Genomic DNA, 19,747 nt, shown 5'->3' on the forward strand with positions numbered 1-19,747 from the left:
TGTAAAGTACATTAATATGCTTCCAATCATTTTTTTATCATTATAGTGAGGAAAGGTTTCTAATGAAAGTATCTGCCAAGTTGCAGAATGTGCATACTGAATGTATCTGCACAACCTTCACTGACGAGGTATTTCATTTGTTTTCCTATAAGCCTTTGCACACTCAATACAATATGTGCTTGTAGCAACTAAAGCATGATTAACATGTTTTATGGTTATGTGTAAGCACTTGGTCAAGGTTAGGAAAAGATGGTGGACTTAAAGCATGGCAGGCAGGCCAAATGTAATTTATTAAAATTGAACCAAAAGCTTTCCCTAACCTTAACCAAAGTGCCTTTATTGCCTAGACCTAATTCAGGATGCAAACTCATCCTGAATCACTTCCCCTAGTGTCTAAATCCACTTTGTTCAGCCACAGTCCACTATCCCTGCCACTTACGTTGGGTACCAAAACGTAGCACTTTATTCACTAAACATAAATGTTGCCAGTGAACATAATCCAGGTAGCGATTTTGTTTCCCTCAATACGTATTTGACCAAACAAATAAGTTGTGTACAGCCTGGGTCTTTAAGAGGGACTCCGCAACCCCCTAGGGTCCTCAGTAAGGGTGCCAAATTATTGTTTGATAATGTTTTATGTTTCTCAAAATACACATTAACATAAATCCAACATTATATATATATATTATTATAACATTATTTATAAAGATAAATTCCACATGTGTGTATAATATGAAAAGATGAATATCTGTCAATAAATATGATTTTAATAGTTTATTATTGCATGCATAATAACAAGGTATGTTTATGGCACTATAGGCCACCCTGCATGTTATTGTAGGCCCAGTTTAATATGCAACACAATTCTATACGGTATATGTAGTAAGAGGTCCCCGCTCTATCTTTTTATCAGCTAAGGGGTCCCTGGCCTAAAAAATATTGAACACCTCTGATACACAATATAATTATAATTTCTAAGAGCCTATTTTGTCTGATAAAGATACAGCATTGCATTTCTAGCCACAGAATTTATTTGGGTCATTTTTAGTACTAAAAGTGGAACATTTTGTCCAGTCTTTGAGAAAAGCTTGACCATTTGATGTTGTACGTTTGTTACTATTTTATTGTTATGACCAATTATCCCCAGTCAAAACAACGTAGCTTAGAGGTCACATTAAGGCCAGTGGGAAACTAGGTCTGTACAGACTGGTGTCTTTTGGTATACATCTGTCACTTCACATAGAGCCAGGACGGGTTGACAGAGGCACAGAAACACACATCAGCAAACAACTACTGAGCTCAGCTCTTCAGACACACATTAATATCAGCACAGCAGTCAACACAATGTAGGCCACTGGAAATGCTGTGCTTATTCTTTTTAAATAAGTAGTAGTTATGTCTTGATGTTTTTTAGGCAATTATTTCTTTACTATAATACTGTTTAGTAATGATAACAGAACTTTAAAACCTGAAATTCATCATATACATGGTACTGTGTTTCAGATTGTATGTAGCACTTTTAGCCTTACAAGACTGGAAAAATAAAACTTCAAAAGTTCTGAAGTTCAAAGTTTTAAATTATTTTTTGGTTTCAAAAAATATTTCTAACACAGACTTGATTGTTTGATTGTTTGAATTTAGGCCAGAGCTTATATTCTTTATTGACTTTATATTTTCAGGCACTTAAAGGTGTATAAGTCTGGTTTAGGAAGATTTTTTATGCTGTTTGGTTTTGCATTAGGCTTAATATTAGAAGGTATTAGTGACATGCTGTTTTCATGGACTCACTAATCACACCAGGATTTGCCAGTGCCATCGGGTCAAGATTTTTGTGTTGTTCCACTGTGTGTTTGCGCCTTAGCTCGGCTGTTCAGATGAGGGTAGACTCAAGCATATGTTAATGGATGCACATTGAACTGTTAAAGGTTTCATTTAACCCAGGCCAGAATGCTTAAGGAGATGATAGTGTGTAGTGAGGCAGAAAGAGGGGAGAAAGAGAGGGGGAAGAGGGACACAGAGTCAGCTTGTGTTATGTGGTATCTAAAGCTCAAAGAATCATATCAAATCAGCCTGGTTTCCCATACAGAAACACAGCTATTTTGGGCACTTTCCAATACATCAGACACCTATATGGTTGGACACAGATTAAGACTCAACAATCCTATATATATTATATACCCAACAGGAGGCTTGTTGTATATAACTCGTTTTGTACATGTTGAGTGCCACAATCTACTTATACTAGTATAGGTGATAGAAGTTGCTTTAGCCATTTGTACTTGTACGATTAAACAATGTTAAAACGATGCTTTTTGCTGCTTCTGCTGGTGACACTCCATGATGCAACTGACATGAGAACAATGTGATGATTTATTAAATGTCAGAAAAATATGAAGTTGAATTTAATAAGGTCAAGGCAAATGGGGTACAAAAACACTCTGCAGTCATTAGAAAGCCAGATACTACAACGGCTATTAAGAGACTTCCAAGCTTGTTTTATAGATTCTTGTTTATAAGAATGTTTTATAGATAAAACGAACATTGTTATACAGGCTTACCAAAATCTGGCATTCATATACATCTGCCGCGTCACATGGATGTCTTTAATTTGTTAATAACTCATCAACTCTAACTGAATTTGCTTCCAAAGCAAGGAAGCACATTTTGACTTTTCTATTTGAATGAGGCAGTAATTGGCTGATACATCTCTACAATTTAGTGCGATATGTTATTGCTATAATTCCTTTGACATTTTATGTGACATGTATTTCCAGTGCTTTTGCAAAATGTCATTGCACGAATGTTTAATAGTGCAATAAGACTAAACTATGTAAAAACAATGGAGCATAGTTTTTGGCATCTGTTAACTGGGCGATGACTTAAGATGGCAATTAGTTGTGTTGTTTGTGTCTGTAGGCTTTCATTATAAAAGAGGGCAGTGGGTTAATGCTGCGGCCACGCAGGTACAGCAAGACGTAAGCTAAGTTGAGCTCAGGCTAGTTGAGTAAAGGCCTGGACCATTGCTCAGTCATTGTCTATTATTTATATTATATTTTTCATTTGGAGAAACAGATTTCTTTTGAGACCCATACAATGACGATTTTTTAGGTAGGTGGCGGCTCTAGGTCAGCTAATTTGACCCACTGTAACAATAGCAGAGGAACCTCTGAGATGTAGCAGTCATTTAGACTGACCCCAGCACATAATGTAAACATGTACTATCTGTTGAATAGCTTTTATCATCATAGAACCTTTTACGTATTTTCCCTACTGTGGTCATAGCCCCTTCTGAGATCATGATAAATGCAATCACAATATAGAGCTTAGAGCTTTGCTATGTTAATAGAAGTTTATCTAGATAGAAGTAAATCTACTCAGCTGCTGTTGTCTAGTATGAAGGCAAAAAATGTAGGGAGAAGAATCAGCTGGCTTTCTGTAAAGTAGCACATTATGGATTATGTTCAAATAGAACCAGTTTGCAATAATAATTTATGTTTGCTGGGAGCATTTAGTCAGAAGATAGATGTCCTTCATTTATGAGTTCATAAACCACGAAACAGACAAGCACAGTGCCTGACCTTACTCCAGAGATCAGGGTTTGTGTTCATCTGGAAGTCAGCATTGACATTTAAATATTTAACCACACTGCACTTTTTTCTTACCAAATCATTTTAGTTGCCTAAACCCTAATATTCTTTAGATACACTGAACAGAAAGATGTTCAGTGTAAATATTTTGGCTCACTTGTTGATAAGGTAGCATTGTAATGTCCCCCAAATGTGCTTTCCTAGTGCAAACTAGTTCAATTCAATTCAATTTTATTTGTATAGCGCCAATTCATAACAGAAGTTATCTCAGGACACTTTTCAAATAGAGCAGGTCTAGACCGAACTCCTGTGGTTGCTTTATGAATGTTATTCTTAGGAGCAAAGGTTGGTCGCTGGGGTGATGGAATTGTTGCCAAACAACCTGCAACCCAACACAACCCTACAGAGACTTAGCCTTTTGGGGTTTCTACTTGTCCTTTCCAGATATAGATACCGGTCTGCACAGAGAGGTCGTCCTAATCTGTACCCAGTTGATTACTATTTATGTATATCTCTGAGACAAAGAAAGGGAAGTGGGTAAAGTACTGACAGAGACCCCATCCCTTTTCATTACATTCAAGTACACCCAAGTACAAACATTTGAAGCCCAACAATATCTCACATTGCAGTGTTTCTCATAATCTCCTTTATACTCTATGGTGTGGTATCACTTAGTGTCTCCTCTAAGACCCAAATTCTGAGGTCCAAACGCTATAGCCTTTAACAGGGGGCCCTGTAAAAATGTTGACCTTTTTCAATAACATTTCCTACACCTCTGTATAATTGACATCCCTCTGAGATGTAGTAAGTTAAAGGGTGTCTAACACTGCAACAATAACTATACACCATTTATTTTCTTTAATTCGTTAGAGATCAAACCGGTAAAAAGTAAAACAATAACAGTAGTCTTCAAGGGACTCTTATAACACAAAATTCAGGTCAGTGATATTTTGTATTTTGTAAATTGCTTCTGATATATATAATTCATATTGTTTATAACTTAATATGTGTATCTCAACCACAAACATAAAGCAAGTTATCAACACCAATATTGTCAGACACTACAATAGCAACACACATATTACTCTGTATTCCCTGTTCATAATACACTGACCTTGATAAATTCCTAGACTACATCAAATGTGATTAGTTAGATACTAAATGTGGATATCCAATTAGACTTACCCTCAAACTCCCCTTTGTGAGTGGCCAGAAAGGCTGGTAAACTGATAAATTAGACTATGAAATGATTTTATTTAAAACAAACTTTAAATTCTGTGGATAGTAAACAAGGGAAATGGCTTCAGTAAAGATATGTACAATGTATTTAATGAAAGCACAGTACATTTTGAACCTGAGACTCTCAAGGTGGTCAGGTCCCTGTGCTGCAATCTTTGTGACAAAATTGGTGGACGTGACCGGGGACTGCTACAGTAACAACACGTGTTGAAATACTCTTAATATGGTGCTATGAAAGAGGTTGACCTATCCAAATGGAATAGAGAGAGAATTAAGTACAAATTAAAATAGAAAATAAGTAATAATAGAAAATAAACATTGGAACAATGCAAGTTAATTTCTTTTTTGTGAAGAAAAACTTAACGTTAAGACAATTACCAGCAAGAAATTATAAAATCAGGCCCTCACTGAAAATGTTTCCCCCTGTGGCTGCCTACTGGACGTATTCATTAGGCATAACTGAACCATACTGATTAGCATTCAAAATCCAGCTCTGTTCCTGTAGCCCGAAATGTGTAACATTTTCAAACATTCTGGCAAATGTTTCATTAAAGTGTTGCTAGCCCCCAGCTCCATTCCGCTCCAGTCTCCACTCTATCAGGCCGTCCCCAGAAGTGATTATGCTAATTGCTGTTTGATCAGATGATTAAATTATAATTTGATTAATCCCAGGCACTAAACGCTCTGAATGCGTTGATATGTATTTTGCTGCCTAGCAGTGTTTGCAGAGCCCCTTGTCACCAGGCGGGCTGTCTGATACACACAATCCAGGTATAGGACAGGGAGATATGTATGTAAGGCTACATTGGGAGGTAGTTATGAACATGAATGAAACACTGTTTTTGATGTACTGTGGTCTAGTAATCACAGGAAACATGATGATTAATAAAGGATCACTCTCCTCAGTGTGCAGATTGAGTGCAGCTCTAATGCAGATCGCTGCCATTTTCTCAGCCATTGCCTGTCTCTGTTACTCTCAATTGACTGTGTATCCATCAGGGTGATTTATAATAGTGCTGTATAGACAGGCTCCTGTAGGACTAAATAATGAGGGCCCTATATTATATGCCCTCTATAGGATTCAGTGCCACTCTGGCATCACAAGGTGTATTTTTAGTATGACTGTTCTGCAATTGCAGCCTTGTCATGCTTCTTGATTGAAGGTAAATTTAATAGTTAAAGTAATGTTTGATGCAAAAAAGATTTCTAAAAATCCACATATGTAATAGATTGGCTCACTATGTGTTTGCATAGCAGCATAGCAGTGGGGTTACTGAAGATGAAATGCTCTCGCCTTTGAGGCAAATGGAGGGCTGTTGAGGGGGAGGAGGGGGGGGGGGGTTGGTATTTTTCTGAGGCACAAGAGGATGGCTGTGAGCGGAAAGGCAACGATGTCTAGTCATCTGACCCACAATCCCATTTAACCCCAGGACTTTGATTTGCCCTCCACTGTCAACTGCCAGCTTATTTTGCCTCTTTGTTTCTCTCCTGCAAATGACTTTTGTTTTCACCACCCCGAGATGATTCAACACAATATGGCAATGAAGCAAAATTCCTTCCAGTTGTAGCTTATTACAGAGCTAAAGAAGGAAAGGCATTCAAAAACCTCTGAGCTTTTAATGTGATAGGTGATTCAGGCAATATCATATTCTGTTGATCCACTGTACTGTTAAATTGTATGAGATTTGTAATTACTTGCTAATACATTGCATATTAAACACCACAGTTATTACGATGTAAGCAAATGTATTCTATGTTCATCTCTACAAGGCCTATAAATCAATGTAAGTAATGTATACAACAATTAAGAGTAACACTCTTTCATGAGTCATCCAAAATGTGTAATAAATGTTTGCATAAATACCACATGCTTTAGGTAGAAATGCAAAATCCACAAAACTGCTAGAAATGATAAAGGCATTTCCTTTGTGAGAATAATGTCTCTTTCTTGCAATTTTTCCAGAATTTAGTCACCCACCTTCTTCTCTTTTGCATGTTTTGAGGGTATATTCTAAACGCACATTTTCATCCAATACAGAATGTCTGTGCTTCCCCAGTGTGGATTACTGGTTCATAATCTCAAACAAGGCCCAAGTAGGCTGATGTATGTTTGTTTTATAAACAGTTTTCATATCCCACACACAAGTGTTTGTGGAGTGGTGCCTTGCACAGCGTATTTGGCAGGCCTAATGGTGCAGCTGCGCTGATCGGACAGAAATATGAGTGAGAGCATTGCTTCCTCTTGGTTTTGGAAATCATTAGATGCAGCTCTACAAGTTTCACAGTTCACCCACCAAAATGTTTTATCTGTCTGAGTCTGTGTGTAAAATGGATACTTTTCATTTTAAAACAAGTCAAATCAAATAATGGTAGACAGACAGTCATATTTTTGGCCTGTGGTTTTCTCATTTTGCATTTCAGGTCTCAGTCATTTATGTCAACATGTTTAGTCACCACTTGCCTTCAGTCATATGTCAAACCAAGTCAAAGTTATTTATTAAAAAAAACTATTTAAATAAAAAAAAAGCCTAGTTATTAAGAGCATTCCATAGTTTTTCATACAAGTGAACATTAGAAGAAAGCTTTGATGAAGCAGGTATTTTAATGACCAAGACTACCCTCTAATGCAGAATTCATTAGCTCTCATTAGATAGCTGCAGTGTTTGAACTCTCAGGAGAAATAATGTAAAAATCTGCTCAGATTTGTATCTAATATTGTAATCATTTTATTCAGATGCATTTGATATGTATATGTTGGCTATAGGCTCCTGTGCTGTACTGTAGTTTAATATGTTGATGATCTCCAAGCTGCCAGCCTTCCTCCTTCAGCTAATCTCCTCGTTCATCCCTTCCTGCTGGGTTTAATGTCCTCCCTCTCAGCTCACCTGAGATCCACCTCCTCTCTCCCTCTCTCTGTCTATCAGCTCAGTCAGAGTTGCACTTGACAGTATAGCAAGCAGAGGTGGGAGGAATTTTACTGAAATAGAAATAATGCCTCTCTTCCATTCTCTAAAAGCATGCACAGTGTATATTGTGCTGGGATATATAACATAGAAATTTGAGTCAAGCACTGCACTTAACTAAACTTAAAATCCTTTCACTAAAAATATGCTCAAGCAGTCTGTTGAATGACAAGACAAGAACTAACGGTAATATTTACTGTACAGACTGGAAAGTGGTATCAATCTCATCTAACTACCAACCAGAAAGCAAAGTGTGTATTACTCAAAATGTCACACTGTTCCTTTGTAGACTTAATAATCACAAAAGCAGTGTTCTAAAACGAGACAAAGGATCTACAGCCAGCAGCTCGGTGAGGCTGTACTTTGGCATAGAAGTGCTTTAAGCTAAATGCTAACATTGACATGCTAGCATGCGCATAACAACAATGATAACATGCTAAAGTTTAGCTGGTAAAATGCTATCGCTGTCTGCCATCACAGCGTAGCGTGCTAGCATTCTGCCATTTTGTAATTAGCACTAAATGCTACGTACAGTTGAGGCTGATAGGAATGTCAGTAGTTTTTTTAGGTATTTGGTAATGAACCAACAAACTGAACAAATTCAAATTGAACTGAATAATGGCGAATCATTAAAGTGATTACAATTTATCCTGAAAAGGACATTGATGTCTATACCAAACTTCATGGCCATCCTAGTAGATGTTGAGATATTTTACTAGATAAGTGTAAACCTGTTGACCTGCTGATGGCACTAGTTAAAATGTGTATCACCAAAGTCAGTAGACTTCATCCTTTGGGTACCACGAATGGACTAAATTTCATGGCAAGCCATCCAATAATAGATAGATGGATGTTTCAGTCTAGACAAAAGTGATGAACTGCCCAACTGACAGACGGACATTGCCATCCATAGAGCCTCTCTGCTAGCATGGCTTTTAAACTTGCTTGAAGAGAACACAGGGGTATACGTGAATACTGTATAGGTTTATGGGGTTAAATTGGCTTTGTAATACAGTATGTGAGCTAAGTTCTGTGGCTCCAGAGCTCTGGAATGTAACCAGACATCAAGCTCTGATTCACACTTTGATATTCATGTGGAATTATATTAGGAGTTGCTACATTGGATACATCCTGTCATTTCAATGCTGTGTCACTTAGGAAGGGTAATGGAGCATTATGAATGTCTCATATGGTTGTTTTTTTTCTTACTCTTCCTTCTCTTGATGTGCCTTTGCATATTAGCTTCAGTGGCAGCAGCTAGAGTTTGTATACTCACTCTTCACTCCTTCTGCCATCTCACTCCTTAATTTCTCTCTGTCTCAGTCAATTTGCGGCATTTGTCAATTTTCACCTTGGTGATGTAACTGATTAATGCCTTCAAAGTACCCAGTCCATGGGAACTCCCTCCTCTACGATTGGCGCTCATGTAAATGAGCGTTCATATGCATCAACCCTCTCCACAGTGACTCTCGTCTCGCCCTCCAGAGAATTGACATCAGAGGAGGGTATCATTGTTTTACATAGCGGCTGCGTGGCACTGAGCACAGCCCTCAACATTATTCATGAGGGCAAAATGGGAGCTGGTGATTTGGGAGAGTGAGGGGACCCTGTTCTCCAATCTGCATCTGAGATCAGCGCAGCACTTCTCTTTACCGCTTATTGTGTAAAGCCCTAGGGCAGAAGAGGAGGGGGTGGAGGTTGTGGGGGTGGAGGGGAGTTTGGATGCTTACTCACTGTCATCATGTGGCCGTCCTGTCCTCCACCCTATCCCTCCCTATCCCTCCCCCTTTTGCACTCCCCCACCCCCCACTCTCCCCTCCCTAGGCGGTCTCTGCCTTAATTACCTGCATTGCCTGCCATGAGCTGTCAGTGTGGCTCAGTGCTTGTTTGCCCCAGTGGACTTGCCCTAATGTCTTGATGCCCGGGTGCCCATTGTAGCACCACGGAGATCTCTGACCTGGTGCGGGCCACACTGTGGCTGAGAGCCAATTGGACTGCAATGTTTAAATACATTAGCAGCCTTGGGCAGGAAAGACATGTTGTGGCTAATGGCTAATTCAATGTGATAAAATCATAGAAGAAAGCGTGAATATCAGGCTGTTGTTGCAGAAAGCCAAGCAGTCAACCAGGACATTATGAAATAATGTGAAGCATCAATGAGTTTTTTTTCCATTTACTCATGAAAATGAGAGTCTCCTGACCACATTCATCTAAGGTTGATTAATGGTGTTTGGTTGAGGTAAACACAGACCGAGCAAAAAGCCCCTGACACATCAGTGGGCTAATGCACAGGCTAATGCATAGGCCTATTTATGTTGTGTGTTACTGGGACCTGTATTGATCAGACATTTACTTAAATAAATTGCCTGGGTGATTTGGAAGCAACCACTGATGGCCATTGTCAGAGTGGAGCTTCACTGAACACACATTAAGGGGGAAATGAATGGCTTGTTTGCTTATTCTTTTGGAATGAGAATATCGGTGAAGATCTTTGCAACTGGTGCTTTTTTTTCAAACCAGTGTCTTAATATTTAATTTCAACATATTTGAGATATTACTATTTTCTGTCATGTTGGCAGACTAAACCAACAATATTACTGGCTGTGTTGACTGCTCACTGTCCCACCTGTCAACCAAGCCCATGTCAGCCACTATGTTCGTGGGCTTCTAGACATTAACGCTCATCCCCCCACATCCCTCTGACACGCCCGCATGCACTCTCCTTGACCGAAGCGTGTCTGGTGCCCTTGAGCTCCAAACGTAGTAGCAGAGGCTCCATTATGGGAGGATTGCATTAGGAGTCACCTGCAATCCACGATTAGAGGCTTCAGCAGGGCCTGCCACCAATAGGTGCTGACATCTGGGACTGTGCCAAGCATTATTTCACACAGCAAGAAGAGACCCACCTCACTAACCCAACAGGAGCCCTCTTCATCCCCCTCCTCTGAGCTTTACTAAGACAGAAAACAGAAAAAAAGAGTCCATCTATTATACATGTGTGGGATTCATAATTGAACAATATCACTTTTTCCTTTTTGTGGTTTTGGCTCATGGAAAACTGATGTCAATTAAGACTCTGGCACAGGCGGGCATATGGTGGCTGTTAGTGAGAGCATGTGTGTGTGTGGGCATGATAGGCATGGGAGTGCGTTGGTGTTCAGCATAATATATCAAGAAGACTGAGATAGAATGACTTTAAGGATTTGTACAGTTTACATTTAAGGCATTAGATACAGAAAATAAAGATGCAACAACTTGCTTCATCTAAAATCTCTTCAGTGTGCAGCATGGGACAGGAAGAAGAAGACAAGAAGGAACTTTGAATAAAAGGAAGGAAAGAAACAACCCAATCATACTTTTTACGTCTATTCAATAAGCAGTCACAACATCTAAAGAAGATAATTCATTTTAAAGTAAGATTCAGAAAACCAGCACTATCAACAGAGACAGAAATCCTTTGAGATGTGGACCAAAGCGTTGCAGACTGCAGCCTTAATCTGCCAACCAGGCTGACGGCTGACCGACTATCGATAGGGTCCACATAAATCTTTCATCTCCCGTTTCAAGATTAAGCCTGCTCTTGTTTTGATCTTACTCCTGTGTTCCCAGTTTTATCAATCGATCCTCTTCCCTCTGCAAAAACAATCCGTTACATATCTCTGAGATGTGCATTTGTATGTGTTACATCTTACTATTTTATGACAGCCGTTAATGAGATTATTGTTTAACGGTGCTGTACACAAACACACTTGGTGACAGCCAACAGCCACCCACTTACTGTCTCCTTTGCTTGCAAGCAAGCATTATGATAAATTGGGCTTGTTTGTCTTTATTAATTTACAACTGAATGTTCAAATAATATCCCCCAGAAATATGTTTATGTAATTTCTGCTTTATTAGATCATTCTTAGTGAAGAGTCAAAGGAAATATAGTGCAAAGAGTGCCTACCATTGAAGTGATTTGAATGTATTATTGGACAAATTGTCCAGGTAGGGTAACGTGTGATAAAGGAGGATTCCTGTGACCCAGCAGTCCCGTTTACTCCTTAAGCAGGACACAGCACAGTGTATTGTTTCCTACAGCACTTTGATTTTAGGCTGCACTGCTTTTCAGTTGCAGGGACTTGTGAAGGTCCAGTGGATGATAAATACAAACCAGCAGCCGGGTGCAGTGTGAGACACAGACATCCTCTCTGGCTCTCTCCCTTTGCATGCATTGTTTTTTTTTTTTTGCACCTGCATCCCCGTGTAAAGGTGGAGCAAGTCAGAATGTGAGAGACAGGGTCAGAGGAGCGTGAAGGAGAGATGAAGGTTAGAAAGGAACACAAACAGACAAAGCAGAGCTTGAGGTGTGGAGAAAAAGAATGAAGAGAAAAGGAATAAGGGAAAAAGAAAACGTTCATTTGAAGTAAATTGTGGGTTACAACTGAGACGGGGCATGCCTTTGACCTCTGTCCTTGCATCTTTCTCATCCTTCTTTTTCTTTACATTCTCTTTCAGTTTCTCTGTTAATAGCAGCCTGCGTGTCACTGTTGGAGTGCTTTCCAGCTTTCCTGCCTCCCCACTCAACCCCCACCCTCACTGTTTTCCTTGGCACTGCACTGAAAAATAAATGCACTCCCACTGTATCCATCTGAACTATTGGGATCTGGGAGGGTTTTGCGTCCATCAGGCTTTCTCATCTTAAGGAATCAGCCACCCAGAAATGGGTGGTGGAGGTGGAGGTGGTGGGGGTCTCAATTTTTTATGAGTTGGTGCAAAGCGGATTGAGACAAAAGCAGTTATGAGGGAGCCTCTTTTCTTCGCTCAGTCACCTTTCAAACAAACTCAGACCAGAGGCTGCATGATGGCTGTTTGTCCTAATTCAGAGAGTGTCAGCTACTGCAGAAACCATCACGCTGTCTAGATACATGTCCCTAATGTATGATTACAGTAAAATGTTGCCTCATACAAACAAATACAAAATACTGCGCTAGGGATGTAAACTAACATATCGGATATGAACAGATAATGCACTCTGAATAAATAAAAACTGCACCCAGATTTTTCCAGCAATGTTTTCTTTCTCAAAAACTCAAATGCATGCAAAACGTTGAAGATAGCCTTTTTAGATTGGCAACTTTTGTAATAATCTATTAATCATTTTGAATCATCTTTTAAGAAGAAAAATGATCTGATTTCAGCTTTTAAAATGTGAATATTTTCTGGTTTCTTTAGTCCTCTATGATAAACTTAATATTAGGGTTGTGGATCAAACAAGACTTTTGATCACCTCGGGCTTTGGGAAACAATGATCAACATTTTATGTACCAAACAACTACTGCCTTACAGTATGGATGGAACGGTGTCACAATAACAACTCATCTCTGTGTGTGTGTGTGTGTGTGTGTGTTTGTCTGTGTCTGTGTCTGTGTGTGTGTGTGTGTGTGTGTGTGTGTGTGTGTGTGTGTGTGTGTGTGTGTGTGTGTGTGTGTGTGTGTGTGTGTGTGTGTGTGTGTGTGTGTGTGTGTGTGTGTGTGTGTGTGTGTGTGTCTGTGTCTGTGTCTGTGTGTGTGTGTGTGTGTGTGTGTGTGTGTGTGTGTGTCTGTGTGCGTTTCTAGTAAAGACTCTAATATCACCATAGATCATCATTAGAAATGTGTGCAGATAATGACAACCAGCATGTCTGTTTTGGAGCCATATTAAGTAAACTGTTAAAATGGTCATTTACTGATCAGTCAAACAGTCACAGTAGCTCCCTGCTATTCATAACAGATGCTGCATTTTTATGATCATCTCGATGGCAGATTTTCCTACTTGAGAAAACCACTGACAAGCTGTTACGCTGTGTGATTGCATGGCCATAAATGAACCCTTGATAAGTTCTGCATATATTATTATGGGCAGTGAGACATTTTTTTCTGCCTATCCCCCTGCCCCCTACCTGCTGCCCAAGTATTTTCACAAATGCAGAGAAAACTTGAGTAGTCATGTGATGACAGAACAATACAAGCTGAAGGTTATTTATCTGCGTGTTAACTATCAAACTGTCACTCAATACACACAAAATACAACCTCATACAAGCAGGTGTGTGTTGCCTTATGAGCAGACTTATTCTTAGAGGTATAGATTAATCTAATTGATTAATCGATTAGTTGTCAACTAATAATTTAATTAGTAAAAATATGTTGATAATAGATTTGAGTCGTTTTTAAGAAAAATTGTCCAAACCCCTTCCCTCTTAAATGTGAATATTTTCTGTCTATGACAGTAAACTGAATATCTTTGGGTTGTGGACAAAACAAGACATTTAAGGATAGTAAAAGTCTAGGAAACAGTAAAAACATCTTCATCATTTTATGGACTAAACAACTAATTAATTAATCAAGCAAATTATTGACACATTAATTGATAATGAAAATAATCATTAGTTGCAACATTTCGAAGTCTTCACTGTACTCCTTTATTGGGAAAATTAAACCTCAATGTTTGACTCTGCCTAACTTCCCAAATCATCAGTGTTTTGAATTCATTCATGTTCATGTTTCAGCTTGGCCTGTAACTGACGTGTGTCATGGCTCTTTTGCCTTTTCTTTCCTCCTCCTGGATAAAAAACTACAGCCTTGTAACTGTCGACAACCACAACCGTTTGCCTTTCAACACCTCCTGGCCTGGCCCTCAGAGTACTGCATGTGTGAAGTGAGTGCAGCTAGAAATGTGCGGAAACATGTGTACGCCATGGTGTTTGTTTGTCGTAACAGGTTGAACGACCAGTGGGTGGAAGTGGCCGGTGATTTGAGCGCGCTCATTAGGAATTTATGAAGCGCTAAAATGTTTGGTCTCCGGGGAGGGGGGATTGGCAGCTGTCGCACAGGCAGGCAGGCTGGCGACAGGAGGGGAGAACCCACGATAGAGAGAGCAGAGACTGTAGAGATGCAGTAGAGATGTCTGAAATATTTACAGTTGGTGTTCACTGAATGCAAATTAACAATTTTATTTAACCTGCACATGCAACTGATTTTAATAAATCTGACCTACATCTACTTTACTTTAATATCTGCCATTATCCTTGTATGGCCTTAAAAAGTTAAAATCTAATCAAATCTTCTTAATCTTTTAAAGCACAAAATGTTCCTGAGCTACTCCATAACTAATATATATTTGTGAAAAGATGATAGACAGCAGTGAGGCGACTTCAGAAAACACATGCAAGTAGACAAAACACAAGCAAATGAAGAAAACAACAAGAATAACAACACTGCAAGAAATAAAGCATTAGCAAACTTTCACCAATCTGACAACACACAGTATAACAAACACACATGCATAACATTTTGTTCAAGCTGTTTTAGAGAGGTGCATATTCAACATCATGGTCATTTTGGAGACTGCAGTTTGTGGTGCTTTTGAATTGTATTGTATCTGTTATTTTTGTCCCATTTATGTAAATGAGGGTAAGCTAAATATGTATTAGACTATATTAGTTTTAGCTAGCTAGATAACCTAATAAACTGGCAAACATAGCCTCTGTCTGTCATGGTCAGTCATGGAGTAAGTAATGCCATGAGCCATAAACTGTGATAACAACAGCATGCTCAAGCGTGTTTCTCAGTTTCTTAAGTTTGTTCTGTGCAGCTGTGTATTTGATTGTTTTTCTCTTTATTTGCACCTCTTTTGCCTAGAAGTTACGCTGCATTCGTTCATTTGTGTCATCTATTTGGATGTGTTGTTTTAGTTACAGTAAGTTAAGCTCTCAGGGCCACCATGCCATAGAGCACGCTTCAGAGAAATTCATGCTTCAACTTTTACCCATCGTCCAACTGCTGTGCACAGTTTGTGATCACTGTAATTTCAACTGGACACACAATATGTACAGTATTGTTTATGTTCACCTTTGCATTTCCTATCTTATAATTTGGTTGGGATAAACTGGACCTTTGTGTATAAAATGCCGTTCTCTGAATGCTTATGTTGCTTTTCCAGCTGTTGTAGAAACAGCTGTCATTTGCCACCAGAGTCTAATTTTACTGCGCATATCATCGTAATCTCATTCAAAGTGGACAGACACAAAATAAAACTCACCAAAACAGTGTTTGTTACGAATGGTAAAAGTACTGCTGACTGTACTTGTATAGCTCATTTCTTGTCTTCTGACTAGAGCTTTAACCCTACATGCCTCATACACTCACACTCACACCGATGACACAGCATCAGGAGCTATTTGGGAGTATTTTGCTCAAGGACACTTTGACATGCAGCAGAGGGTGCCGGGGATTGAACTGCCAACCTTCTGATTAGTGGATGACCTGCTCTAGCTGAGCCACAGCAGAAATGAGTCTTTCCACTGCTCCAACAATCACCAACTCTGGTTTGGTCTAAATAAATCATTAATTCAGCAAGGTAGATGAAAAACACAGCAGTTTCAGTCGCTCTTATCAGCTGCACATAGACACAGACATGGCGTGATAGCAACATGACATTATTCTTAGCTTAGAACACCATGACTCCACTAAATCTTTACATAGCTAATAGTTGTGTGCTGCTATAGTAATGTTTTAAATCTCATATATATATAACTTTTTTTAAGTTATTAATTTAGTTAATTGATGAAAACTTTTTGGTTTAGTTAGTTACCTGTCCATCTTAAAAGAAGCAATTGTGGCATCACTTGTTTGTACTTACCTACCATCTCCTCTTGTGCAGAGACAATTAAGATTGTGCAGAGGGCAGATACAAATATTAACTACATTAAGTGACTGTAATGGTACAGACAGAGTCTTTTCAACAGAAGATTTATAGAAATGTACTACAATCAGGGTTCTGCAGTTATCTCACATTATGACTATTTAGTTTATTTTCTCCACAACTCAAATAAAATAAAACAAACATATTAAAAATATTAAAAAGGCAGTGGATGTATTAAACAAGTCCTCCACTCTTCCTTGGGATCTAGCCAGTATACATATCCTGGCTTCAAGCCAACAGTGTGGGTTGTCCATTACAGCAAAGAGTTGCATTGTCAGTTTTTATCCAACACAGTAACTTACTACAGGGGAAGTGCATCACATTACATTGACTCGCTTCATTAGTTAAGATGACTTGGAAACATCCTCTGCTGCAAACTGTGTAGATTAACATAACAAATTGACTGCATACCAGCTTTTAGGGCTTTTTTTAATATCTAAATTGTAATCACGGAAACTGGATTCTCAGTGAGTGTTTGACATCACAGCAACAATATAATTGTTACAATGATAAATTACTTATTTAAACCTTTTGGAGGCAACGGAAGCTATGACAGCTTTTAATTCTGATGAAAGCATGGATGCAAATTTGTTTGTCAAGAGAGAATGTATGGTTGTTTGGCTGTTGGAGGGTAAACACAAAAACAGTAAAAAAGAAGACAAATAAAACCTTGAAAACACCGACATGATCTTGTGAACATTTACACACACATTATGACATGGCCCCTTCTATTATACGTGTACTATTTGTTTTTAGGATGATTATAAGATTATCATTATTATTTTGTTGGACTAACAGTCCAAAACCCCAAAATATCGAGTTTACCATTGCATAAAACAGAGAAAAGCAATACGTCCTTTAATGTGAGAACCAGGAGCCAGAGAAAGGCTTTTTTTTTGCTCAAAAAATGACTTGTCAATGATGTTTAAGCAATTATCAGAATAGGTGCTGATTATTTCTTGTTTCTGTCAGTGGATTAATCAGTTAGCTTTAGTGTCCTGTGTTGTGTACACAGATGTGCATGTTTTAGAGGAAGGGTGTGGTCTGGTGCTCTGCTGGCTCTGTTATTTCACGTCCACTGCTGCTCTCCCAGAGCTTTGCTGCAATGTCTCTTCATGGACAACAAGAGACACACTCCTGCAACCTCCCTCCACTGCAGTGAGCACAAACACAATGGTCAGCCAGGGAAAAACACACTCGGCCTAAATTCAGAGAAAATGCAGAGATTGCATAATTCTGTCAAATATAATAGTTGTTCTGTTACATCACATGTGGGGTTTATGAGCTGTGGGTACAGCTTGTCAGTTGAATTATTCAGACGTCTGCCTTACAATATTCAAGTTTTGATAGACAATGAATTAGAATTATATTTACTTCCTAACATTTCTGTTTGTAATCTCATTCTCTCCCTGCAGTTTTCTGTGAAGATCTACGTTCCAGCTTATATTTTGTCAATGCATCTGTGCAAGAGGTAGTGTTTGCCAGCACCACAGGGACATCGGTGCCCTGTCCCGCCACAGGTGTGCCCCCTGTCTCACTGCGCTGGTACCTGGCCACCGGCGAGGAGATCTATGATGTGCCAGGGATCCGCCATGTGCACCCCAATGGCACCCTTCAGATCTTCCACATACCCCCTTCCAGCTTCAGCAAACTCATCCATGACAACACCTACTATTGCACAGCGGAGAACCCCTCAGGGAGAATCAGGAGCCAAGATGTCCACATTAAGGCTGGTCAGTGTCTCTGCTCATGATTGTCTGTGCTTTGTTGCAACCCAAACAATCTTGGTCCATTATGAAGAGTAGCTTGTCTTAGCGCCGTATTGGCATTTTTGCGTCTTAAACACAACACACTTCTTTGTCCCCTCCCCCCAGTCCTACGAGAGCCCTACACTGTCCGGGTGGAGGACCAGAAAGCCATGAGAGGCAATGTGGCGGTCTTCAAGTGCATTATCCCTGCCTCAGTGGAGGCCTACATCACTGTTGTGTCCTGGGAGAAAGACACAATGTCAATCAACGCTGAAAGTAAGTCATCTTTCTTTACTACAGTAACTGCTGTATAAAGTCTGAAAGTGATAAATCCAAGTGGTCATACTGGTAGTGCGAAATCTGGCATCAGTATTTAGTTACTGATGAGGATCATGTTTGTCTCTGAGTTGCTCTTGTAAGATTATTGATCTCTCATTGATTGTTATGAGAGATTGTATTAAGAAACAGTCTGATGGATTTGATTTAACTGAGATACATTTTAGAACTGATACATTGTATCACATTTATATAGATATTGGTATACTTACCACAAACAGTTGAGAGGAAATCATTTGTGAGCCATCAAGTCAGATCTGGTTTGAAATATTCTAAATGGGCTGTATAGCCCAAAGGAGATTTCTTTGTGGTACTTAGTATGCCGCTAGATCCAGAGTTCTTTCCATGATTAAAATGGAATAAGTGAAAGGTTGGTGAAAAAAGATTTCATAATCATACTGTGATATGAAAGCTGCAATTAATGAAGTTTATACTGGCCAAATGACATTCACAAGTGGTGTTTGTCATGTGATGAACTTGTGACTGGAGAGATGTGTTTCGTCCGAGTTAACTTTACAAGTCTTCTGACATGAACCTACACAAAGGCCTAGCTTGTACCAGCTAGGCTGTGTGTGTCTGTGTATTCACGTCTGTCTGACCCAATGACAGTGAGGTCCCGCTCCTCTTCCTCTGCCTGGTCTTCCACGAGAGCGCAGGCTGCCAGCCATGTCACTTAGTCTCAGTGTATTGACCCATTTCTCTGGTTGATAGGAAGCACTGCAGCACTCCGATCATTCAAATCACTTAAATGGAACGCTTGCCTGCGTGATTGTTTCCCAGCCCTGGGGGGCAAATTCACTTTATGTGGGGCATTTAGCAAACTCAATAGACAAGAGCTAATGTCATTTTGCTTTTGGATGGAGGGCAAATGCTGGCTAGCGACTGCTATTTTTTGTTGACATTTCACATTTGTCCGCTGAGGCGAAATCGGCCATGTTGAAATCTATAGCAATCTCTTAATTGTCCATAAATGGATTTGCCGCAAACATGTTTTTAGATATTGGTGTATCCGAGAGTGTTGCTGATGGAATATATACTGTACTGTAAGTCTTCTCATTTTTAATACATTTTTGGACTTTTCGAACTTCGAACAACACTGAATTGTTTTACAGTATGGCTGCAAAGTTTAACGTAAATCTTTGTCTGGAT

The 19,747-nt window shown here is 39.3% G+C and overlaps 1 protein-coding gene across 4 annotated transcripts in view; it reads left to right on the plus strand.

The window, feature by feature from the left end:
• Positions 1–19,747, plus strand: part of dscama (Down syndrome cell adhesion molecule a) — a 93,449-nt gene that overhangs the window by 4,517 nt on the left and 69,185 nt on the right. For all 4 annotated transcript variants that reach the window (XM_051401285.1, XM_051401284.1, XM_051401281.1 and 1 more), the window contains exons 2-3: positions 17,930–18,247; positions 18,389–18,538. In XM_051401285.1, coding sequence (XP_051257245.1) covers positions 17,930–18,247; positions 18,389–18,538 — 468 coding nt within the window. The remainder of the gene's footprint in view (positions 1–17,929; positions 18,248–18,388; positions 18,539–19,747) is intronic.

The sequence above is a fragment of the Dicentrarchus labrax genome, unplaced genomic scaffold (genome assembly GCF_905237075.1).
Source record: "Dicentrarchus labrax unplaced genomic scaffold, dlabrax2021, whole genome shotgun sequence".
NCBI classification, from domain to species: domain Eukaryota; kingdom Metazoa; phylum Chordata; class Actinopteri; family Moronidae; genus Dicentrarchus; species Dicentrarchus labrax.